Source organism: Perca flavescens, chromosome 8 (genome assembly GCF_004354835.1).
Source record: "Perca flavescens isolate YP-PL-M2 chromosome 8, PFLA_1.0, whole genome shotgun sequence".
Taxonomy (NCBI): Eukaryota; Metazoa; Chordata; class Actinopteri; order Perciformes; family Percidae; genus Perca; species Perca flavescens.
Window position 1 is genome coordinate 8248260 of NC_041338.1, and position 27234 is coordinate 8275493.

A 27234-nucleotide genomic window follows, 5' to 3' on the forward strand; every position below is an offset into this window, starting at 1 on the left:
GGATGGTGTTCTTTGGGTTGTACTCGGTGTCTTTGCCCTCCAAACACGACGAGTTGAGTTGAGGCCAAAAAGTTCTATTTTGGTCTCATCTGACCACATCAACTTCTTCCAGGCCTCTTCTGAGTCATCCAGGTGGTGAATGGCGAACTTCATGCGGGCCTGTACATGTTTCTTCTTGAGCAGGGGGACCTTGCGTGCGCTGCAGGATTTCAATCCATGACGGCGTAGTGTGTTACCAACCGTTTCTTTTGTAACTGTGGTCCCAGCTGCCTTCAGTTGATTCATCAGTTCCCCCCTTGTGGTTTTGGTATGATTGCTCACCGTTCGCATGATCAGGGACACCCCACAAGGCAAGATCTTGTGTGGAGGCCCAGACCGAGGGAGGTTGGCGGTGGTGTGGTGCTTCTTCCATTTCCTGATAACTGCACCGACAGTTGATCTTTTCTCTCCAAGTTGCTTTCCGATTCTCTTGTAGCCCATCCCAGCCTTGTGCAGATCAACAATCTTGTCCCTGATGTCCGTAGAAAGCTCTTTGGTCTTGCCCATGGTGGTGATGTTGGATGCTGGTTGTTTGGGTGTTGACAGGTGTCTTTTATACAGGTAACGAGGTGAGGCAGGTGTATTTGATGTAGATAATTGGTTAGGTTTGGGGCTGTGTCTTAAAGAAAGACTAACTGGCTTGTAGGAGCCAGAATACTTGCTTTTTGTCCAGGGGGTCAAATACTTGTTTTTCCTCATCAGATGGTTATCAATTTTAATAAATTCATATGATGTGATTTTCTGGAATTTTCTTTGGGATTCTGTCTTTCACTGTTAGAATGTACATATGATTAAAATTGTAGATTTTTGCATTCTTTGTAAGTGGGCAAACCTGCAAAATCAGCAAGGGGTCAAATACTTATTTCCCCCACTGTATATATATATAAATATATATATATATATATATATATATATATATATATATATATATATATATATACATATATAGATACTTTATTTATTTATACAATAAAGTATCTTCTTGATTGGCCTATACTTGTTGTTGGTGTCCCCTCATTCTTTGCCACTGGCCATGAGCCGGTTTGTGACAAGTGACACACACACACACACTTCCCCATTTATTAGATACATAATACAATATTTAAACAAAGATGTTGGTTGTTACTGAAATCTAGTGCATTTAGCATCTAGAGTCAACTATTGATGCCATATCAGATTTCATATTGGAGATGTTTTCTACATGTTTGAAAGGTTGGTATAGCTTATATCATCAACTGTTTAATGCCAAGAATATCCTGACCTACGTACTGTGCCTGTTGCTCATAATAAATCGCATGAAAAGGTCAATAGGAAAAGAAAGACATAAGTATAAGAGAGTGAAGAGGCAGAATAATCACTTGCCTTCCTCATCCTCGCTTTCCTCTTCAGACTCCTCCTCCCCCTCCTCCCCCCCTTCTGCTCCTTTCGCCTCCTCCTCCTCTTCATCTTCCTCTGACTCGGACTCTTCCAGCCACTCCTGTGTCTCTGTGGAGAAAAACAATCAGAAATCGAAATGAAACCTCACGTACCTATCTCCCATTGTATCATCCTCTAACTCCTCTCCTGCATCACAACATATTCAAACAAGACAAATCAGCATACTGGCTGCTGTAGAACTACCTGCTACGCTGACACTGAACACATGTCATATCATTTTAATTTGTCTACAAGTGTTACTTCGCTTATGCATAATTGGCATGTCTTTTTCACTCACTTGGGTCCATTTCAACCAGAACCTCCCACTGGTCCATCTTGTTGAGGTCCAGAGAGTAGAAGTCGTTCAGGGTGAACTGGCGGTCACCAACCTCAAACATACCTCCGTACAGGAAGAGCTTGCCCTGACGCGCCGTTGCCATGGCGCTGGACCTAGCGCAGGGCTCCACCAGGGGGGCCGAGGCTGAACCCGAAGAGATAGAAAACATGTGATTGTCCAACCTATATTTGCCCTTTGCCCTATTTCTTTCACACCTTAAAGCTATAGTGTGTAGTTTCTGCGTAGTTTCTGTCACCCCCATGAGGAATTCCAAGTAAGGCCTCATTCACAGTGTCAGTGGTCAGACAAATCTATAAACGATCTGACAGTAAAATGTCTGTGTGTGTGTGTTCGTGTGTGTGTGTGTGTGTGTGTTCGTGTGTTCGTGTGTGATCTTGCCATCATCGTCCTCCTCTTCCTCTTCTCCCTCCTCCTCCTCCTCCTCCTGAGCTCCAGGGATCACTTCCTTGATGGTAATCACTGTGCCGTCCTCTGTGACAATCTCCTTGACGACCTCAGTGGGTCCCTGGGGTGCCCCTTCCTCCTCCTCCTCCTTCTCTGCACCCTGCCCCTCTGCTCCACCCTTCTTCCCCCTCCTTCGTTTCTTCTTCCCCGACTTGTTTCCCTGGACAGACAGAAACCAAACAGTCAATAATCGCAGACATTGGTTGAAGCATCGATACAATGCAGCTGCATGGCAGCTCCCTTGAAAAGGTGCTGGTTCCAACCAGTGGTGAAGAATTCTCCAAAATTGATAGAAATTATTGGTAACACTTTCTAATAACCGTCACTAATAAATGGTAAGTTGATAAATTAAACTTAAGTTAATAGTTCAGGGTTTCCCCTACTATTGTTTTGGCCCGTCCTCCCAAAACGACCCCCCCCAAATTGACATTTTCACAGCGCTGTGCCAGCTCCAAAAAACTGAAGACACTACAACAATCCCCAAGCAAAAGCTCTCCTGTAACTCACACAATCCTGCAGCACCCGCAGCACCACAATAGACGACCCCTACCCCGCAAACTTTATAGGGGGAGAGTCACCACCCCCCCTGGAAAAAATCCTAGGGCAAACACTGTAGTTATTTTACTGTTAACAAATAATGAAATGATAATAATGTTTACTAATTATAAGTAATGCTATAGTTAATGTAGATAGATGTTATTTAACAGTGTATTGTTGCACAGTGCCCACAACATAAGATTCTAAATATTATATTAAGTATTTGTTAATCTATCAAATGACTATCAAATGATGTGTACAGAAAATGTCTGCCTGTCCTGTGTCCCATCATGGTTGATGTCATCAACTGCTCCTTGGAGTCTGGCGTAGTTCCCACCTACTTTAAAACTGCCTCAGTCACCCCTATCCTCAAGAAGCCAGGTTCGGATACGGAGGATACAAACAACTGCCGGCCAATATCCAACCTTCCATTCCTAAGTAAAATCCTGGAAAAAGCAGTTTCCAGCCAAGTCCATCACCATATGTCCAACCATGAGCTTTATAAACCCCTTCAGTTAGGATTCAGACCTTTTCATAGTACAGAGATATAGAGACCGCCCTTATCAAAATCAGAAATTATCTACTCACCACTGCTGACTCTGGACACATCAGCATACTCATTCTCCTCAACCTCATTGCAGCCTTTGATACAATCTCCCATACCATTCTCCTCAACCGCCTATCCCATCACCTTGGTATCACTGGCACAGCTCTCTCCTGGTTTCAGTCTTACCTCTCACAAAGGAAGAAATTTGTCACCATTAGCAACTCCCGCTCCGACCCAGCTTCAGTCAACTAAGGCGTACCTCAAGGCTCAGTGCTTGGACCCATCCTCTTCACCATCTACATGCTCCCCTTTGGTCAGATTATACGGCAACATGGTCTCAGTTTCCACTCCTACACCGATGATACACAGCTCTATATCAGCACCAAACCATCCACTCAGCTTCCCCCCCTCTTACTGGTCAACTGTCTGCATGACATCAAAGCATGGATGTCAACCAACCTACTCAAACTGAACAGCAATAACACAGAGCTCTTGGTTGTGGCCCCCAAGGTGCTGCTCCAGAAGGCTGAAGAACTCATCCTGGATTTTGACGGGTGCGCCATCTGCCCATCTTCTGAGGTCAGCAACCTTGATGTAATCCTAGACCCCACCCTCTCTTTCTATACTCACATCAAATCTATCAACAAATCTGCCTTTTTTCATCTTAAAAACATTTCCAGACTCTGGCTATCATTCTCTGACTCCGTGGCAGAAACCCTCATACGTGCTTTCATTACCTCACGTTTGGACTAGTGCAATGGAGTCCTGTCTGGGGTCCCCAGCAAAACCCTAAACAGGCTCCAGTATGTCCAAAACTCTGCTGCCAGGGTCCTCACCCACACCAAGACGTGGCAGCACATCACCCCAACGCTCATCCACCTTCACTGGCTCCCAATTAAGTCCCACATCACATATAAAATCCTCCTCAGCTACAAATCCCTCCATGCCCTGGCCCCACAGTACCTCTCCGACCTCCTCCATCCATACACCCCACCCCGAAACCTTCGGTCCTCAGATGCTGGCCTGCTCGCCATTCCCCACACCAGACTCTGTACCTTTGGAGACAGAGGTCCAGATGTACGTACATTTGCGAAAGTAGCGTTATCAGCGCCATCGCCAACCCGCAGAAAGCGCACGCTGTGATACATCAGCTTACGTCGTATTTACCAAACCTGCATCTCATCGGGTAATCAGCCCCTTTCTCTGCCCACTATACCGTAAATTGCGCACATTTAAAAGCGCAATTAAATGGGCTATGTCAAAGAAATCCTGCATGATGTGTGTTATTTCGGCATTAGTGGTGGGGAAATGTATGTATTGACTAGTGCGCTGTAGCAAAGCGTTAAGTACTGGTGCTATGATACGGCTGAGTGCAGACTGCGATATTCCCACTGCTGATGCTATGACTGTTTGAAATGATCTTGATGCCAATATGTGTAATGTAACGAGGAGTTTAACAACTGCTGGAATGGAATGTGAACGCTGAGTCATCTTTGATTTCTTCCAGTAACTGTAATATTGTAATTAATCTGTAACACTTAATGATTTTGTGTTCACTTAACTGAAAAAGTGTGATCCTTGTGGCAAAAATCTTGTCAGCTCGTCTCCTCCGGAGGAGCCTGGGATCGAACAGCTAATCTTGTGTTTGAGGGGCGACCACTCTACCTCCGAGACACAGCCACACCCAGTAATCATTCAATTATTATTATAAACATTAGTTGCAGTTATAATAACCCTCCAAATAATGTTTATATATTGTTTACAAAACAATTATTAACCATTAACAAAGTATTAACTATATACATTTTAGGGCTGTCAGCATTAACGTTTTAATCGCAACGCGTCTAAAGCTGCTTACACATATAGCCGACGGCCGACCGTTGACAGAAAAGCCAGTCGAAATGATCAGTCTCCCCGTGTTGGTCCAAAAAGTGCCACAGAACACACCAAAAAGACGAGACGAGACGCAATACTTCTCTATAACAGCAGGCAGGGCTAATCTGTATTGTTGCCCAAGAAATGAAAACCGGCAGCTGATTGGACGAACACGTCACATGGGTTTGTTTTCTCCGGAAATTCAAAGCCAGACTGTCATGGCGGCCGTTCAGAATACGATCTCATATTGTACTAAAATAGTTCACTGAAACATGTTTCTGAAAACATTTTAAGCGAGAAATAGGCCGTGCAGTTGCTGAATCTGTCTTCATTTCAGCTCAACAAAGGTCAGTTTAAAAGGTCAGGGTGAGTCCCGACTGCCCTGCCAACGACTGAACATGTCAGGTCGGCCAAAATGAACTGCGACAGCCCCCCAGACTGACGACGGCGCGGTACGCACCGAACAGACTCGAGTCACTGACCTCGCCAGACTGTCCAACAGTCTGGTAAGTAGGGTTGGGTACTGAAACGTGCCGACCTAAACGGTAGCAACGAGACCGAATAAGAACGAAAATTTAGGTGCCTGACTTTACACTACACTGACAGCATGTAACGTTAGCCTACCTCTAGCTAGCAGCTTAATTAAACACGGTTAAAATGCTGACAGCTAACGTTAAACAGTGTAAAGTGTGACTGTATTTCACTGTAGAGGATTCCAACACTAGGATGTAACAGTCTGCCGTTGTCGGAATTAAAACAGCACAGACGGTGCGTTCGCTTAAAACAGGTAACCTCGTGGTGCCTTCACAGTAATTGTGAAATACCCTTTTCCCATCTGGTGGTTGTTTTTGTCGTTCAACAGCAATTTACTGGTGAAATGAGTTATTGTTATAGTAATTACATTATTATTAAATCTGTAATTTTGGACTTAACAATAAACAAGTTGCTTCTTTTTTTTTGTTTTTTCTTCTTTTGTTTACAGTAAATAAATAATAAACTAATACAAATCTTAAAGTCAAGTCCATAAAGTTACTTTCTTTGCATTCATTTGATTCCCAATCAAGATACACTGGTAGGAATTGCTTTCCATTGTTAATATGTACTTAAAAACAGTTCTGAAATGCAAAATAGAATTTTAATCATGTGATAAAACATGTAATAATCGCGATTAACTATAGAAATTCTGCAATTAATCGCTATTAAATTTTTTTTATCATTTGACAGCCCTAACACATTTATAAACTAATTATGTTATATTGCACTCAACTAATGATAAAATAACACAAATTATAACATTACTCATAATTAGTAAACATAAATCATCATTTCATTGTTTATTCACAGTAAAATAACTATGAACTGAAGTTTAATTAACTATCATTTAATCCAGAGCCCGTTCAGCACCTCAGGGGTGCCAATGGAGGAGGATCCAGCCTCCCAAAAAAGTTCAACCAGGCTCAACTTTTGCTGCAACGCAATGTCATCCGGCAAGGCCCTGCGTTGGTCAATCACATGCATGCGAATGCACATTCCTGGTAGATTACTTTGAGACTTGAACATCATATTTCTACTGTTCTTGTGAAGACAGAATTGGTGCTGTCGTGATAACTTTAAAGAGTTGTAAAATCCTGTTTCAGGTTTAAAGAGTAACTTAACATGGTTCGAAAGGAAGTGTTTCACCACCTTCTCTGGTTGAATGGTTCAATTCTGTTAAACCCAATATCGCTGATGGGTGTGGTCAGAAGTGTGCTCTGTTGCATCTTTAACCAAACCTAGCAGTGATGTCACAGTGTACCAACACGCCCCTGAGTGCAGAAATGCATCACATGCATTAGGTCAACAAAAACAAGATTTTTAAAAGGGTGCTCTTATTATATTAGCATTCATTTTCTAAATCTTCACAGGGGCATAACCACAAAACAAGTAACTGTAACCTTAGGAAACTGGAAGTAAATGTGACAAAAACTATATTCCTACAAAACTACAAAAGCAGCTGAGGGAACACAAGGATTTAGACTGTGTCAATTACTTTTGACAATAAGGTGACAGCGTTCATGTGATATCTGATGAAATGATAGAGATGTTCATGCAGTGGCGGTGGTGTGTGACTTGTTAAGCATCTCACTTCATATATACAGTACAAGCCAAAAGTTTGGACACACCTTCTCATTCAATGTGTTTTATTTTCATGACTATTTACATTGTAGATTCTCACTGAAGACATCAAAACTATAAATGAACACATATGGAATTATGTACTTAACAAAAAAGTGTGAAATAACTGAAAACATGTCTTATATTTTAGATTCCTCAAAGTAGCTACCCTTTGCTCTGATTACTGCTTCATAGTTTTGATGTCTTCAGTGAGAATCTACAATATAAATAGTCATGAAAATAAAGAAAACGCATTTAATGAGGTGTGTTCAAACTTTTGGCCTGTACTATATATATATATATATATATATATATATATATATATATAAAAATACTATAAAAAAAATATATATATATATATATATATATATATATATATATATATATATATATATATATATATATATACACACACTATAAAAAAATAAATATATATATATATATATAAAAATACTATAAAAAAAACATACATACATATATACATACATACATATATATATATATATATATATATATATATATATATATATATATATATATATATATATATATATATATATATATATATATATATATATATATATATATATATATATATATATATATATATATATACATATACAGTACAGGCCAAAAGTTTGGACACACTTTCTCATTCAATGCGTTTCCTTTTTATTTTCATGACTGAAAATGACGTGAAATAACTGAAAACATGTCTTATATTTTAGTTTCTTCAAAGTAGCCACCCTTTGCTTTTTTATTAATAATGGAAAAAATTCCACTAATTAACTCTGACAAAGCACACCTGTGAAGTGAAAACCATTTCAGGTGACTACCTCATGAAGCTCATTGAGAGAACACCAAGGGTTTGCAGCGTTATCAAAAAAAGCAAAGGGTGGCTACTTTGAAGAATCTAAAATATAAGACATGTTTTCAGTTATTTCACACTTTTTTGTTAAGTACATAATTCCATATGTGTTCATTCATAGTTTTGATGCCTTCAATGAGAATCTACGATGCAAATAGTCATGAAAATAAAGGAAACGCATTGAATGAGAAGGTGTGTCCAAACTTTTGGCCTGTACTGTGTATATATATATATATATATATATACTATAAAAAACGCACGGTTCGTCAGTACACTGTTAATGTGCACTAACCTCTTACTGCCGTAGTGCCCACTTTCAACACCTATGTTAAAACACTTGACGGGGAATGTCGGGGGTGATGAGCGTGACAAACGCAACACATGGCAGCTGATTGGACGAACGCGTTACGTGGGTCTTGCTGCTCCCGAATTTCAAAACAGACTCTAATGGCGTCTCGTTCCGAACACGATCTCGTATTTTACGAAAATAGTTCACGAAACGTGTTTCGGAAAACATTTTAAGTGAGAAATAGGCCATACAGTTGCTGTGTGGGAACATTTTGGATTTCATGTTACCTATGATGACAGCCGAAATAAAACAACAGATAGAACTGCCACTGTGTGCATGTATTGTGCAACATGCATTCAATATGCAAATATCATATGCTGAAGTATATTTGAGTGTTAAAGATTAAAAGAAAAAATAACAAGAACTGTACAGAACCGAAAACCGTGACCCTAAAACCGTGATACGAACCGAACCGTGGCTTTTGTGAACCGTACCATCCCTAATATATATATTTAATGCCAAACAGAGTCTGAATCCAAAACATATCCTTTCATCCAAACAAACCTGACAACTACTCATTCATTCTGCAGTTTCACGGCCTTGTAGCTTACCCTGAGCACGCCGGGGAACCAGCGGTTCTTCACCATGTCATACAGGTACAGGTCGTTGTAGAAGTCGCCCTCCAGCGTCTCCTCCTCTTCCTCATCACAAACCCCGCCAAACAGCAGCGCCCGCCCTGCTGGGCCCACCACCACAGAAAAACCAGAGCGAGGAGGGGGCTTGTTCCCAGAGGGGTTCAACCTGGACCAAGACCACTTCTCTGGAGGACAGAAAAACAGTCAAGACGAATAGCAGAAAAATCTAACAAGGATAGTGGCTGGAAAGGGCTGGGAATCATTAAAAAAATGTTGGTACCGATAACAATACTAAGACTTTGACACCGGTTCCTGAACGATCCTTTTTTCCGATAGCAATTTTATAAAATCTATTTTGCATTACATTACACATTACGTCACAAATCTTTATATTTATTTTTCAGCTCCTACTACGTGAGCCCCGTCTCTGTGGGTAACGTAGAGTTTTTTAACCTGCGTGTTACTACGACGTGTAACGTTAGACAGCCAATCGGCAGCATTATTAGGTCTTGGCTGATGAGATTTACTACTTGGGTATTGAAATTTGGTATTGAATGACAAGGCATTTTTCGATACTCAACAATGGAGGAAATCCGGTCGGTGCCTAAAAAGTATCAAATTCGGATTCTATTAATCTTCATAATTTGTATTGCCTTCAATAATAAAAATGTTGTACCTTGGCCATCTTTGCCCTCTCGCTTGAGAAGGAACATGTCGGAGTGGATGGTCCCCTTCTCTACATCCTTCTTGACTCTCTAGATAAACAAAACACAACACGCACGCACGCACGCACGCACACACACACACACACACACACACACACACACACACACACACACACACACACACACACACACACACACACACACACACACACACACACACACACACACACACACACACACACACACACACACACACACACGTCCATAATTAGTCAGACCACATCACAAAACATGGTGTATTATCAATACGGTAGAGAGACACATACGCACACACACCCACCACTTTAGAGTATCCACCGTAGATGATGACACCCATGCCGTCGGGCGTGGAGGTCATCTTACAGGCGGAGCGTGGGGAGGGGCCGGAGCCCGATGGAGTGAGGCGGGACCAGGAGAAGGTGTCCAGGGAGAAGGAGTAGATGTCATTGTAGTAGATAAAATCCCTGCAGGGGGACGAGGGGGAAGCAGGAGACGAAAAGGGCGGAAACTGAATCACAAATTCACCACAGAAGGATTTGATACATCTAAGAGCGTGAGGAGTGTCAGCTTTATGACCTATTGCAGAGAGATTGATGTTTACATGACAGCCTGGATCGGATTCTAAAAGCTCAATCTTTTGGCCACATGGGGGCTGAACTCCACAAGAGCAGACTGCAGCGTATCATCCGCTTTGCTGAGAAGGTGATCAGCTGCAATCTGCCGGCTCTCCAGGACCTGTCTGCCTCAGTGTCCTGGAGGCGGGCAGGAAAGACTGTAGCCGATCCCTATCAACCTGGACACAAACTGTTTGAACCCCTCCCCTCTGGCAGGAGGCTGCGGTCAGGACCAAAACCTCACGCCATAAAAACAGTTTTTCCCCTCAGCAGTAAGCCTCACCAACAAGGCTACGGATCCCCCCCTTGCACTAACCTTCTGGACTTTACATCTGCCCATTGCATATACTTCATATTCTTTGCAATTTTGCACTCAACCCATTCAGCCTTTTTTCTTATGCAACAGTTACTTTGTATGTACAGTACAGGCCAAAAGTTTGGACACACCTTCTCATTCAAAGTGTTTCTTTTATTTTCATGACTATTTACATTGTAGATTCTCACTGAAGGCATCAAATCTATGAATGAACACATATGGAATTATGTACTCAACAAAAAAGTGTGAAATAACTGAAAACATGTCTTATATTTTAGATTCCTCAAATTAGCCACCCTTTGCTTTTTTGATAACTCCCTTGGTGTTCTCTCAATGAGCTTCATGAGGTAGTCACCTGAAATGGTTTTCACTTCACAGGTGTGCTTTGTCAGGGTTAATGTGGAATTTTCCCCCTTATTAATCAAAAAGCAAAGTGTGGCTACTTTGAAGAATCTAAAATATAAGACATGTTTTCAGTTATTTCACACTTTTTTGTTAAGTACATAATTCCATATGTGTTCATTCATAGTTTTGATGCCTTCAGTGAGAATCTACAATGTAAATAGTCATGAAAATAAAAGAAACACATTGAATGAGAAGGTGTGTCCAAACTTTTAGCCTGTACTGTATATATTAGTTTTTTTCTGTATTTTTTGTTTATTTTATATTAATGTTTAATATGTTTGTTTGTTTGTTTATGTATGCACCTTTCACCAAGGCAAATTCCACATAAGTGTACTTATTGTGGCAATAAAACCTTTTCTGATTCTGATATGAAGCTGCACTTTTCCATTGAACTATAATTCCAATAGTCACGATCCTTTTTAGCTCCAGAGAAACATATCTGATTCCTTAGCAGCTAAATGCTCCACTAAGTTCACCAGCTAGTTGCTAACTTTGTCTGTCGGTTGCATGGTGCTGGGTAGGTAGTGTATAGTGGGTTTATCAGAGATTGTCACTGAAAAGCTGGCTGCTGCTGCTATAAAAGCAAAAAAATCATTCTCAGGGAGGTTGTCTCTACAAGTGACTGTCTGCCACAGTGTCTTCGCACATACAACCACTAAGAGTCACACTTATTTTATAAATGATATACTTATACAGCAAGTCCAAGTATGTTCCGATGAATTAATCAAACTTACTGGACGTACTGAGTAGAATATATGAAACTGTGCTGATCGCTATGGGTTTGTTTTGTTTCCTGTAGAATTTAAAATGTACCGAGGCTGAGTGCTTAATGCAGCGACCCGGGTTCGACTCCGACCTGTGACCCTTTGCTGCATGTCATCCCCCCCTCTCTCTATCCTTTTTCCTGTCTTCATCTGTCCTATCAAATAAAGGCCAAAAAGCCCAATAAAATAATCTTTAAAAAAAAAGAATTTAAAATGAACATGATTTGGAATAGGCGGTCTCTCTTTACCCATTACAGGTATGAGGCAAGTAATGATGTAATCAAACATGTTACCTGTCCACCGCCCCCTCCATTACAGACATAATTTCCTTGTTTATTACTCAGTGTCCTTCTGCCTACCTGGTGTTCTCATGGAAACCTCCAAACACCAGCAGCTGTTTCTTGCTGAGGACCATCCGGTGGCCGCTGCGACCTGGTGGACCCCCAGGCACCCTGAAAAAACACAAAACCTCAAATCATTTCGGATCACTGACGTCTGTAAAATCATCCTAAGTGGATATCCAAAGTGAATATCCACAACACTGTGCTCCTATGGGACTTGGGACTGTAATATTATTATTACCTAAGCAATCAACTTAGTTACTAATTAGGCTGACAATACAGAATGAACTAATGAAGATGTCTTCATGAATGAACATAATATGAAATGATATTTTTAGCCACCCTCGGATTCCTGTATTCACACATTCAATCTGCCGATCATTACCTCCATTCATGCAGCGGTGGAAGAAGTATTCAGATCCTTTACTTAAGTAAAAGTACTGATACCACACTGTAAAAACAGTCTGTTGCAAGTAAAACTCCTGCATTGAAAATGCAGATTAATGAAGTGGATTAAAAAGTGCAATATTTCCCTCTGAGATGTAGTGGAGTAGAAGTAGAAAGTGGCATGAAAAGAAAAGACTCAAGTACTACAAGTACCTCAACATTTGAACTTGGGTACAGTACTTGAGTGTACCTAGTTACATTCCACCACTGCATTTATGATGCCTTCCGTTCATATTTACATCTATTGTTATGACCCTCTGCACATACTTGATGTTCTCCCATGTGTGTGTCGCCAGGTGCAGCACCCAAAGGTCCTTGTAGTGGTAGAACTGTTCCCCATTTGGAGAGGCAAACTCTCCGCCAAACACCCAAAGCTGACCCCCACCCTGGGGGACTACCACGGCCTAAGGGGAGGGAGGAGGAGGGGGGAGGAAGAAAGGAGGGGAGGGAGAGGGGCTGCATGAACAGAGCGAGATAAGGACGTTTGATGTCCTCGGATTTAATTGGTTTTCTTGCAACAGGCCATCAGCCGTGATGACATTGCTGATAAGTTCCTAAATTTCATCTGATTGGTGTTGCAGCAGTCTGCCCCCGTGTGGTTTAAATGAAGAACCACATAATTGATGAAGGACTTCCAGACAAAATTATGTAAATTATGCAAATGTAACACTACCAGGGTCTATTAAATATAGCTGTAAACTTATTGAGAATCAGAATGGGATTTACTGTCAAGTAAGTAACACTTACGAGGAATTTCCCTCGGTTGGTGCTGCATACAGTACAGGCCAAAAGTTTGGACACACCTTCTCATTCAATGCGTTTCCTTTATTTTCATGACTATTTGCATCGTAGATTCTCACTGAAGGCATCAAAACTATGAATGAACACATATGGAATTATGTACTTAACAAAAAAGTGTGAAATAACTGAAAACATTAAGCACATATTTTAGATTCTTCAAAGTAGCCACCCTTTGCTTTTTTTGATAACGCTGCAAACTCTTGGTGTTCTCTCAATGAGCTTCATGAGGTAGTCACCTGAAATGGTTTTCACTTTACAGGTGTGCTTTGTCAGAGTTAATTAGTGGAATGGTTTCCATTATTAATAAAAAAGCAAAAACTTTGAAGAAACTAAAATATAAGACATGTTTTCAGTTATTTCACACTTTTTTGTTAAGTACATAATTCCATGTGTGTTCATTCATAGTTTTGATGCCTTCAGTGAGAATCTACAATGTAAATAGTCATGAAAATAAAAAGGAAACGCATTGAATGAGAAGGTGTGTCCAAACTTTTGGCCTGTACTGTACATAAATACATTAAACAAACAATAGATACAGAAAACATATATATACACACAGTACAATATAACTGTTTAACATTAAGAAAAAAAGAGGCTGTTTGGATTAGTGCAGGATGTTCAAAAATGTTGTGCAGGGTTTCTGCAGGTTTCACCAAGTCAACTTTAAGACTTTTTAAGACCATTATGAATGAAATGTAAGACCTACCTATGTCATGAAATGTCATAATGTCATGAAAAAATGTCAGAGTCCGAAAACATTGTCTGAAACAATTCACCGATTTCCTCATTGGCATTAGAGGACTGGTGTCTAGATTGGCTGCAAAATAAGTTGCATGTTGGTCTCACTTGTAGTAATACAGCGAATTATATTTGGACTAGCGACAGAAAGAACTACAACACCACGGAATAAAAAAAAAAAAAAAAAATTATATATATATATATATATATATATATATATATATATATATATATATATATATATATATATATATATATATATACACACTAAAGCGCTACGAGAGCATTTTAATGAGCATTAGAGGTAGCGTGACACGTATTAAGACCTGTTGAAAATTATTTAAGACCTAGAACACAATACTTAAGCAAATATAAGACATTTAAGGACTAAACTTTTGACTTTGAAATTTTTGACTTTTTAAGACACCGCAGAAACCCTGGTTGAGAGATGTGCAAAAGTTCAGGATATATAGTGTGATAAATGTGCTATATAGAATGAATGTCATTTGGTTAATATTAGTCACCCGGTCTTTGGTTATTTGGAAGTGGTACTGCATAACTAAAACTGTCGCTGAGAATCAAATCAAATACAATAAAGCTGAGAACTTATACAGGCAGAGGGACAGAGAGAGAGAGAGAGAGAGAGAGAGAGAGAGAGAGAGAGAGAGAGAGAGAGAGAGAGAGAGAGAGTGCACTAGGATGCTCTTTGTGGGTGTACCTGGTGAGAGCAGCGTGGGGGAGGAGGGTTGGGGATCTCTGATTTAACCCAGCTGTTCTTCTTGATGTTGTAGAAAAACAGATCGTTGTACAGGTACATCTGCAAAAACAAGTTTTTAAATGAAGAATGTATTCAGTGGAATGTCTGCTGTAACATACTGAAAACCCTGGGAAAAAAAGAGGAGTTGGTGGATTAAACATCACCACATTGAACCATCTAATTAGCTACTCATTCAGGGTATTTTCTACTACCTTCTTTCCATTGAAGAATTCTCCTCCAAACAGGATGAGTTCGTCTTTCTCAGGATGGGCGGAGAGAGACGCACTCAATCTGAAAAACATGAAAAGACATCAGAGACAAAACATACATACATCCTCCCACTGTGACTGACAGGCATGGTGCAGACATAATGTTATAAGCCAGGCTTTTCAAGACCATTATTAGGCTTAGGCGCAGCACCAAAGCCGTTTTGGGCACCACATGAGCCAAATGAATGTAACTAAATGACTTTCCTAATGATTGTAGTTGGTCTCCAGTGGACTACTTTAGCAAGTTTTGTCTTTAAGCTTTTTGAGTGTTATTTTTTAACTATTTGCTCTAGCTCTTCCGACATTTTAGACACCGATATAGAGCTGGGTATCCTTCAAAAATATTCGATACCGGTACCAATACCAATACCGTGACTTCGATACCAGTTCCTAAACGATACTTTTTTTTTTATATCAATTTTATAAAACAAAAAGAAATTACATTACGGAACAAATGTATTTATTTTATTTTTCTCTGTGTGTAAGGTAGAGTTTTTCCTGCGTGTCTCTACGACGGTTAACGTTAGACAGACCATCAGCAGCATTATTAGATCTTTGTAGAAGCATGTTGCATACGTATTGGCTCACTGACGCTGATAAGATTTACTACTTAGGTAGTGAAATTGGGTACTGCAATGACGAGGCACTTTTTGATACTAGATACTTTAGAGGCAATTCGGTCGGTGCCTAAAAAGTATGGAATTCGGTACCCAGCCCTACACAGATTTGATCCAAAATGAAAAGAAAATGAGTCCAAAACTGGAACACTACAACTCTATGGTAGAGTCAGTCATTACATTTGCTATTATTACTTAGTTTAGTTTTCTCTCGACAGGTGACAAGAACATGCATTACGAAATAGTTTTTAGACGGTAGTTAAGAATTGACCCTTTTCTATCTGAATGTTGATTCAGAAGAAATTATATATTTTATCTCTCATGTTATTTAACTGTTAAATACTCCTGATAAGTCAGCTGATGATCTTCCATGCAAATATTGGTGGACGGTAATGGTAACGTTGTTTTAACCCCTGATGATTGGGCTGGTTGATGATGGCTAAATATACTCAAGACTTGTTGTTATCCTAACACTAAGCTAGCAATATGCATGTCATATATGTTTTATTATGATCTGTATCCAAGGCTGTATATGCAAGACAATTTTCCCAATAGGGACAATAAAGTTGAACTTGAAGAAAGTGATGCAGTCTTCCACCTTGGTGATGGAGGTGGACATGTTGTCTCTACAACTTGGGTCTTCTTTGCATCCAGATTCTGAAACTCAGCAATCAGAGCCTCCAGATCCTCCTGGAGACAGGAAGGAAGGAAGGAAGGAAGGAAGGAAGGAAGGAAGGAAAGAAAGAAAGAAAGAATAACGTAACCAAATGGCTTTCAAACATAAACGAATGTTATGTGTCCTAGTAATATGGGAAATATTAACATTAGCAATATTGCTATTACTAATAATACTGTTGTTGTTGTTACCTGGCACTAATTTAGTTTGAGAGTTGAATTTTAGTTACCATTTGCAGTAAACAGAGCTGTAGGTCAGCTAAAAATGATTTTCCCAACATCCATTAAGTACAAAGCTACAAAGTTATTGGCGCGGCAGACTGTGCTATTTCTGCATATAAATATATAATAGGAAAATATACATATACAGTCCATGGTCATATGACATGAACAAATATTAACATACAGCATTAACCCAGGTTAAGTGTTGACGTTAACGTTAGGTTACCTCCTCTCGTTTGGACCTCTTTGAAACTTTTTTCTCCATTTTGGCAGCTGTCTTCTCCGCTCCCTTTACCTTCTTTTCTTTCTTGCCTTTTTTTACCATGACTGCTGTGATGCACTGACAGATATTGTTAAATTTCCGGGTGGTTAGGAGTATCTTTTAATTTAAATGAAGTCGGTGTCACATGGAGATCCAACAGAGATCCAAACAAACTCGCATGCCTTTCCTCCCACCAGTGAGATTTACTTCCTGCAACAAACTTGACGTAAGCAAATTGTCAAAGCGCAACACCGCTCTCTAGCGGGCCGGAGGACATTGTGCGCATATGAATATAATGTGTCTTTATACTAGACCAGAGGTTACTTCATGGTTGAATATTATTCTGAACAAAGAGTGACCAGAAAACACACGGAGCAAGCAGAAAATGTTGAAATTGTGTGTTAAGTCAAGGAAAAAGGGAACGTTTTACTTTGTTAATAGTATTCCCTTGCTTCGATGCTTGTTTCACCTTATTACATAATATACACATATAGCTTTCACACATTCATGTTAATATGTATGCATATACATTTATGCAGGGACATATTTACACACTAGGGGACCCACATTACAAAGTAAGTAATTGGCACACAAACAACCTGGAGTTTTCCATGGGGCAGTTTTTCACTTGGGCCTGTAATACTTTGTAAAGCAAAGCTATGTGTCATCATATTGCTTGCTCCTGCGGCATTAACAACAAAAATATTTATTAATTTAACTCTTTTTTTAAAGTAAGTGCTGTAGTATAACTAGCAGGAGACAAGTAATAATTGAGGTAAGTTTGGAGACATTACCTTATTTAATCATTAAATTAATAAATATTTTTGTTGTATCTCTTTTCGGTGTTGTAATTTGTAGACGGCCCTAAGCGCTCGTCTAACTGCAGGTAGCAGCAGCAGCAGCAGCAGCAGCTAGCAGAAGGGAGCAGGCAAGTGTTCGTAAACCTCTGGTGTACTTACAAACTTTCCAATCCATCGTTTTATGAGTGCATAACCTATTTGTACTAGTGTAGAAGTTTGGTATCATTTCGGGCATTATTATTGGGGTAACTTACGAGATACAAGCATGGGTCCATTAGCGCTAAGCTATTCAGCTGATAACGCTACTCTACGCTAACTCTCCCAATGTTCGACACAGGTGAAAAAAGCTTCTGGGGGGGTGTTTGGCTCGAGGTCATGGTGCAAAGGACCCTAGGGTGAAATTACTCTGAACCATCACTTTAAAATGCGCCTGATACAGACAGAATGAATGAATGAGGAAATGAAAGGGCGCTTTGTCAGAGGGAGGAGACCATACTGTCTATGGAGGAGACTGAGACAAACTCGAGGTTTCTTGAAGAAAACCTGCTCCCGACCAGGTTAGGTTCACAGGCTCAGTTACCATAGTAACTGACTCTGAGGTGAAGTTACCTCTCTTTCTGAAACAGAAAACCCAGAGTTTCCCTCATCTCAGGGTAACAAACTCAGAGTTTTCACTAAACCTGCTTTCTGAAATACCACCCTGGAGCAATCCTACCTACAGCACCTTTTATTTATGAAATGTAGTGTAGTAAAAGTGAAAGTTTTCAGAAATATAAAATAATGAAGTGAAGTACAGATATGTGAAAATTACAAGTAACAAAGTATTTGTACTTCGTAACATTACAACACTGCACAAATGACACTTTTAATAGACGTACAAAACACATTAAACCAGACAAAGATCCCAGATGATGATGATGATGATGATGATGATAATGATGATGATTAGTACTGAGTGGTAGTATGGGTATTTACACACTCTGTGTTCCCATGTGTCCATTTATCTTCAGTGTGTGTGGAATGTCACAAAGAGAAATGGCAGGTGCTAATGAGCAGGAAAGTGTCTTATGGTCTTATGATATGGCATTTGTTTGTCACTATGTGGCATTATGTTAATCTCCTTTGATAATGAGAGGTTGAGAAATATTTTAGTGCCTGACACTCAAAGAGATAACATGTCCAACTAAAGCAACACCCAGAAATTGAGTAATGTCTGCTTTGTGGAAGGAGGCTATTTCTAAAGATATATATTGCCAACTGCAGAATAAAATTTGGCAGTCAAATGATGTACAAGATTGCTATGTATTGCTTTTTTTATATCAGTGTCTCATCTATGCCTTCCGGTCTTTTGAATCAATCAGCCCTCTCTGGTTAAATGGAAGTCTTATCCTTCATCCCCATCAATCCTTATTATTTCATATCAGCTCACAGTGATCAGAAATTAAGGAGACAATGTCTTTTTTTTACTTATGAATTTATCAAGGCCAGTTTCTGTTGTGGGTGTCAGCTCTTTCCAACCATCTGTCAGCATATTGTAATATTAATTTTCCTTCCCAGCATCTACAAACACTTGCAAAAGATCATACACACATGTACACACACACATCAGGTGACACACACACACACACACACACACACACACACACACACACACACACAAACATCACATGACAACCACAACTAACTCCTGACTGCGAACCCTTGGTGCTTTTTGGAGGCGCCCCAGGGTATGTGCTACTTTGTGTGTGTGTGTGTGTGTGTGTGTGTGTGTGTGTGTGTGTGTGTTGGGGGAGAGATGGACATACCCTTTTTCCTGGAAGCCAGACCCACTAATACATATAATTTGAGTCATGTGGGGATCAGGACAGGGGCTCATGAGCAATACTGGTTCCCAGACGATTGTCTTAGAGGCCCGCCTGCAGATGTAATAATGTATGCAGGATGCAACAAAAGTGGCACACAAATCACGGGGACTAAGTTATACTGTTGATCAGCAGACATGGTGAATACATCAATACTGAAAAAGCCATTCTGTGAAATTACTGGCTGTCTCACATGGTGGTGAATGTTTGCAACAGGTGCATGTGTTGATTTTACTATCACTTACACTTACTCTAGGAAGCATGTTATAATTTAAATGCAAGGGAAGACAATTCTCTGCCCACACCGTCAACCAATTTTCAGTTGGATGTCTTGCATTGTTTGTCCATATGTGAGGGACATTTAAATAAAGTAATAGCCAACATGTATTTAAATGAGAGGCAATGTCAAAGATACATTTACATTGAACTGCAAAAGATGAGAGATTGTAGATTTAGTTTATGCAACTTTTCAGGTAGCCTGCACAGGCTTTAACAAATAATGTGAATGGTGTCTGAATCAGTTCCTCACATTAAAGGCAGGGTTGGTAATGTTGAAAAGCTAGCAAGATTTGAAAGAAGCATCTCCTTGGGGCTCCTTCTAACCCCTCCCTCTGCCCTCGGGGCTCTGACCCACACACCGCTGGGCAGGGCTGTAGTCAAGTCCACCTTTGTTGAGTCCAAGACAAGTCCAAGACCAGGACTAGTCGAGACCGAGTCAAGACAAAAAAAGAATCCTCTTCAAGACCACTTTCTCACCTGTTCATAATTTATGTGATGTGAGGCACGGTATATCTTTTATTTTAAGATGATCATTTTGTTTTATTATTATTTGTAATGATAAAAAAGCAAGTGGAACACTTTAGGATCAAATTAGGCCATATTATTTACTTTAAGTGGAGCAATTTCACATAAAGCTGAAGTGCAACTTCACATTTTAGATGTTGAGTCCTTATTCTGGACTAACAAGAACATTCTGGACTGCCAATGGAAAATGTAACAATTTCTCGCTGACATTTTGCTCGCTGACATTTTGCTCGCTGACATTTGGTCTGAGGCCTAACTTAAAATGATTGATGCCTGAGGATTGAGGTATGTGACGCAGCCAGGCATGTACCAGGCGAACGATGTCAATGCCGTTTTAGATAGATTTGTACTTAAACTAATACCTGTTTTCTGACATGAGCGCGCTTCATCAGTGTTTTGTTTTGTGGGAGGAAGTTACTTACTTACTAAAAAAAAAGTTTATTTTAGTGCTGGACTCGGTCAAGACCAACAAGAATATTTGGCGAGTCCAAGACAAGTCCAAGACAGTAGAAAAATGTCTCAAGTACTACAGCCCTGCCACTGCATTGCTGCTTCAGAGCAGAGCGGAGAAAGGACCACAATTTGACTTTCACCGCGAAGCGAACATCTGACATAATCATATTGAATGTTTAAAACAAGTGTAACTACTGTTAGCAATGCAGCGGTGACGCGCATTGGGCTCAGGCTCGTACACGGGAGGGGTAGAGTACATGCAGTGTGGCAAGGAGGCATTTCATTGGTTCTTTCCAAGTGGACCACAAGGCAGTGAATAGTGGGCATTTTTACAGGATTACAGCAGCAGATGACGGATCTATTTCATCCGACCTTTTATAGAGCCATGAGTTATTTATTTCTGTTAGGGTGTAAAGACCATTTCAAGCAATATATAAAAAAGTGTATATAGGAAATAGTCATCAACCCTGCCTTAAACTAGTTGCTCCTGTCATTTTCTCTTCTTAAAAAGCAGGAGTTAACTGACTTGACTATATTTGAGTTTGTTTGATTTTACTGACTTGACTAACAGTAAAGCCCCTTGAGGCAAATTTGTGATATTGGGCTATATAAATGGAATTGACAAGGCATGATATGACATTACATGGTTTCAGTTTTTGATTTGACTTGTCTTGACCTGAATTGATTTGGTTTTGTGGTTCTTCAGTTATGTTGACACAGCAATGGTTGACTCCATTTGATTTGAAATAACTTGGCTTTGCTTGGCATGACCTAGTTTGACTTGCCTTGATCAGATTCAAGTTGATTCAAGACCATTTGGATTGGACTTGACAACACAGGTACCCAATCAGTGAGCCAAAAGGGAAAATGGACATCTTCTCTGAACAACTGTTGTTTGTTTTGACGAAGACAGAAGAACAAATTGCTGGCTTACACCTGTGGCCTTCTGCAATAAAACACACACATACACACACACACATACACACACACAAAGAGACAATCAGACAGACACACACGTACAAATGCTTTTGTGACTCAGCATCCTTGCGTCAATACAGCCCTCAGCACCGTGCTGTCTGCCTGAACGTCTGGTCGTGACTGATGCTGGGGGGAGAGAATAAAGGACAGAGATGATGAGATGAGCAGAGATGTTGACAACTGAAAAGATAGGCAATTAGTGATCATCAAGATTTTTGAAATAGATGCTGTTGCTACACACACACACACACACACACACACACACACACACACACAGTGAGGGAGCAGGAATACACACACAATTGTGAAACAACATGGAGAACTGACATCATGCTTCTTTTGTTCAGAAACATACTTTATAAAATCCAAGCAAATAAACATAGAGTATATTTCTATCATTGTTTTTTTGTGAAAACCTTGCATTTACAGTAAAATATTAATTTCATAATTAACTGTTAGGCCAACATCAATCTAATCCCAAATTCAATTTTATTTTGAGCCTCCAGTGTTAACCATCTGTTTTTTTTACATTAATGTAACCATCAATATTTAAATCTGCATGTTTCTTAGATTTTTAAGACTAGAGCTGGCAATAAACTCACCTATTTCAACATTTTGGGAAATACGCTTTCAGAGATTTTGAAAGCAGCGCTTTGGAAAACAGAGAAAGAGAAAAACTCAGATTGGACAGATAGTCTGGCTAGCTGTCTGTCTTACCCTACAGATATCTGAGGAGCAGTTAACCATAGTCCTCATGAATCCACCGGAGTTTAAAATTCCAACACAACTAAAACGGAAGGTAACGGACATCTGGCTGAAAAAAGTGAAATCTGGCGGAATTGAAAGTGGAACGTCTTGAACTGCAGTCTAAGTAAGAAAGCAAATTGGACTTGGTGTACATCCCAAAACGTCCGTCAGCTCAGCACACACATTACTGGCCCTAAAACGGTATCACCGGCTCTAGATTTATCCAAGTCGTGGTCCATTCCAGTCTGCCACTAATTTTTTTGTATTCACCATGAGATTAGAACTCTTGATTTTTTAAATATTAATTAAGACCCACAGTATAATATGGCTCCATTTTTATCTTAGGGACAACAGGCTCAAAAGTATTCTTTAAATTTATGAGCTTATATTACAAAATATTGACATTTTCTTGCTAGAGCGACAGACATCTAGTTTGTTCAACAATTCAACCTTCTATTTTTATTCATCCTCTTTGTTGTTATAAATTTAACCTGTCAACACTAAGCTGGCACACACAGCTTTAAGGCACTAATTTATAAAGCAATAGCTGACACATGCCTTCCCACTCATTTTCCTTTTCTTTGTTCTCCCTTGCCTAGCCCAGCCTCGCTCTTTCTCTCTGAGCCCATGTCATTTTTACAGTTTACCCTCACAATATTTGCTTTTTATTCTTTCATGTTGCCTGTTTCCTCCTCTACTAATCTAACTTCTTTGTCCTTCTCAAACCTCCTCACCAGATTCCAACTTTCTCTTCCCCTTTTTTAAGTGCATATACCAAGTGCAAAGTGACTTTACACATAAACAGCAATATAAGAAATTATCAAATTGTTCTGAAGTTAAAATGTTTTCATTAATGCAAGTAGGAAAGTGCTAGAGGATATTTGTGAGAATCATATATTTGTGTGGAATATGTATTGGTTGTGAAAATACATCTCTATCATAATATCCCAGTTTTGTCAAAATCAATCAGCAGCACAGCGATATAAACAAAATGTGTGTGTGTGTGTGTGTGTGTGTGTGTGTGTGTTTCACATCTTCTTCCTCTGTGCTCCTTTAAACCTCAATAACAAAACAATAGAGAAAGACAAGCACAAGTAAACCGTGACTGATTGATCCCAGTGCACCACCCATTGTGTCTTTGTGTTTGTGTTAGCATCCATGCACATCTGTTTAGTATGTCCCCTACATGTGGATGTTGCAGTGTGTGTATGTGTGTGTGTGTGTGTGTGTGTGTGTGTGTGTGTGTGTGTGTGTGTGTGTGTGTGTGTGTGTGTGTGTGTGTGTGTGTGTGTGTATGTGTGTGTTTATGCAAGGAAGTGAAAATCAGAGCTCACACCTGTCTGTGTTCCCTGTAGTGTGGATTTAGACTGTTTGTTGTACTGCAGTCAGGTTTCCTCTCATACATCCTTTATCTGCAGCAGCAAGTGAAAACAGAGGGAATAGTTGAAGGAAAATGGAATGAAACATTGGGATTTAGTATATTTTGTGTAGCTGTCTGAAATGTGTGTTACAGTAAATACATAAAACAATGTTGCAACCTAACATACCCATTGAACATGACAAACGCAGCTAACTTAAAATAGTTAAAAAACAATAGCAGAATAATGTATTTCATTGACTGAACAAACTGTTACATAGCATTCTATATTTAATTACTGTAAAACAGTCACATCAATAAGTTAGCACAAAAAATCATTTCTAACTTGTGTGTCCACCCTGTCGCTCTGCCACATGATGATAAAAATGCACCAGGTATAAGTTCAACTGCCATTCAACCAAAGTGAAAGGGGTCAGAAGAAGAGGGAGGGTGAAAGGGGGAATCCACAGAGAAGGAGAAGGAGGTAAAGGAAGAGGTACCCCTCATTCAGGCCATGGAGGACGCCTGTGAACAGGTTGACTTGCAGCTGTGTACGGATGGATTCGACATTCAAGACTGTTCTTCCCACGTTGTCTTGCCAGTGAGTATATCGCCTGTGATGTTGATGAAATTCTCTGGCTAGATCCAGCTAGGCGAAAAGATTTTCTGTAATGGTAACCTGTACTGTTTGTCTGTTATTTGCTGAGCTAACAGTGTCGTGCACACTAATGTAGTAGCTGTATGAAAACTGGGACATTGTTGTGATTTTCCATGTTGACATGTTGACTGATTTGGGTATATGGAGAGAAATAAATGATATTTTCCTCAGTCTGCAGCATTGGTCTTGTGTAGTGTTTGGTGAACTTATTGTACAGTATATTTGCACTTTCTCTGTGTACTTCATTTACAGTACTCTAATCACTGAGAAGTAGAATTGCTAAAAGTGTTTTAGGTTAGCGACAGCAGTGTGTAACTGGTTCTAACAGAATTAAGTCATATGAAACGTGTGTTTCGGTAACAAAATATGCTTTTTATCAATTAGTGTATAGTTTTTGCAAGAGTGTTTCATTTTGCAAAGGGTCCGAGGTGTTCTGCTAATTGGGTGTGTGGTTGTGCTGATTGTGTGTAGTGTTCTGAAAAAGCAGTCCCTGCTTTCAAAATAGTGCTTTAGCAATCAAAAAAAAAAAAAAATGTAAGTCAGATAAATAGCCATATTTGTCCCCTGCTGGTCTCTGAGAAATGACTCAATGTTTACTCATTTCACACAAAGGTGTCTGACATTTACAGAGCCTGGCTTATCTCATCTTGTTTAAGCGCAAGCTTCCAAATGGGTTTTGTTTTGTTTGTTTTGTTCTGACAATAGAGTAGGTTTGTGAGTGAGAGGGGAAGTCCATTTGTCAGTGTATTGGCTATGAGGCCAAATATCGTGTTTGATAAAAATTGGATAATGTTATGTCGTTCTCATCCACGCCTGGTTTAATGTAATACATTAGTCACAACTTGTTTGTGTCATTGATGGATGAAACATTAGTTATCAGAGTCTAAACCAGAAATTGTTCTAAACCAAGTGTTATTTTTCAAATGTCTACATTTTTATTATCATATTTTAGTTTTGTCTATTCTCTTGAAGTCACCACATTTTCAAAAAGGACATATTGGGCCCTATTTTAACAATCTGAAACGCAAGTATGAAACGCTGAACGCAAGTAGCTTTGTGGGCAGATATCGGGCGCTGTTGCTATTATACCAGCGGGATAAAAGAGTCAAGCACCCAACGCAAATCTAAAATGGGTTGGTCTGAAGTAGCTAGGTGTGGTTTGGGCGTAACGTGAAAATAACCAATCAGAGCGTCATCTCACATTCCCTTTAAGAGCAGGCGAGCCGTAGTTCAACATCACGTCTCCTTAAGTCCTCTAATATTTCCTCATTTATGTCATCAACACATCCATGATTCATGGATGTGTTGAACATCAACACAACAAGCCACAAAGAATGCTGCGACATTTTGAGGACTGTACTGTAAAGTGCCACCTGATCTATCCAAACACCTGAAGCGCATTTTCAGTAATATTTTTCCTTGTAATTATGTATGGTTTGCAAAAATGGGAACTGCTGCGTCCGTGTAGATGAGAGAAGCAAGGTGTATGCGCGTTGTGCACACGCTACATTATGGCCAAGCATGCACCCCTAAAATAGCATCTGAATAACGCGCCACTGACTTTAGACCAGGTTTATCCTGGTCTGTGGTGGAATTGTTTTCTGAAACTGCAAAATAGTATTACTGTATATTTGTTTTTATTATATATGTTAAAAGTCTTGATAATATATGTTGTTTTTATCTGTTGTTTGTATACCTGGAGAGGTAACAAAAATAATTTCCCCCTGGGATCATTAAAGTATTTCTGATTCTGATTCTGAACGTTTGCGCCAGAACACGCCTCCTCTTTTCGCTGAACCGCCCCCGGGAGCGCAAACACATTCCATAATTTGCTGAAGTTTGTCTGTGGAGGGAAAAGTCCTGCGTCGGTGTACAAAGTCAATTGCACTGGGTGCAAGATAGGCCCATTGACACTAACAATGTCTCATTTAAAAGCAGGGCTACAATGCCATACTTTAATGACAAAGACGTGTGTGTGTGTGTGTGTGTGTGTGTGTGTGTGTGTGTGTGTGTGTGTGTGTGTGTGTGTGTGTGTGTGTGTGTGTGTGTGTGTGTGTGTGTGTTTGTGTGTCTGCTGTGAGAAAGGTCTACTGAGAATGAAAATGTTCAGATGAAAGAATATTGAGTACAAGAAATGGCTTTTGGCAGCTTTTACTCTGATTATTAGTCATAACAAGTCTCTGGAGAACACATCTCCATTCAGTCTCACTGGTTTGTAGTGTTTATTAAATATACGTTTGTGGGTCAACCGACTTGGCGCTTTCATCTTATTCAAAACAATACTGTTGGGTTGTTCAGTAGAGGATTATTAATCTGCTCACACTGCAGAAGAGATCATTCTTTTTAGCATGGCCGCTGGCAGTTTTTCTATGTTTATAGTAAGCACATGATGCTCACATGCAACTGAAACTGTTCCTCAAAAACGGCATTGCCCACCAAGGCACCAACAGCCTTTAGACATAATGGAAAAGTCTTTTATTA

The 27234-nt window shown here is 39.8% G+C and overlaps 1 protein-coding gene across 2 annotated transcripts in view; it reads right to left on the reverse strand.

Moving 5' to 3' along the window:
* Positions 1–17309, reverse strand: part of klhdc4 (kelch domain containing 4) — a 24662-nt gene extending 7353 nt beyond the window's left edge. Inside the window, exons 1-13 of one of the 2 annotated variants that reach the window (XM_028585375.1) lie at positions 17059–17309; positions 16534–16625; positions 15262–15340; positions 15011–15109; positions 13021–13157; positions 12325–12417; positions 10168–10330; positions 9839–9917; positions 9139–9347; positions 2192–2417; positions 1754–1936; positions 1517–1524; positions 1402–1432 (exon numbers count right to left, since the gene is read on the reverse strand). In XM_028585375.1, coding sequence (XP_028441176.1) covers positions 1402–1432; positions 1517–1524; positions 1754–1936; positions 2192–2417; positions 9139–9347; positions 9839–9917; positions 10168–10330; positions 12325–12417; positions 13021–13157; positions 15011–15109; positions 15262–15340; positions 16534–16625; positions 17059–17157 — 1498 coding nt within the window. In that variant the 5' untranslated portion in view covers positions 17158–17309. Of the gene's footprint in view, positions 1–1401; positions 1525–1753; positions 1937–2191; positions 2418–9138; positions 9348–9838; positions 9918–10167; positions 10331–12324; positions 12418–13020; positions 13158–15010; positions 15110–15261; positions 15341–16533; positions 16626–17058 lie in introns of both variants that reach the window. The other variant, XM_028585374.1, reaches the window with a different exon arrangement.
* Between the last annotated feature and the right edge of the window lie 9925 nt (positions 17310–27234).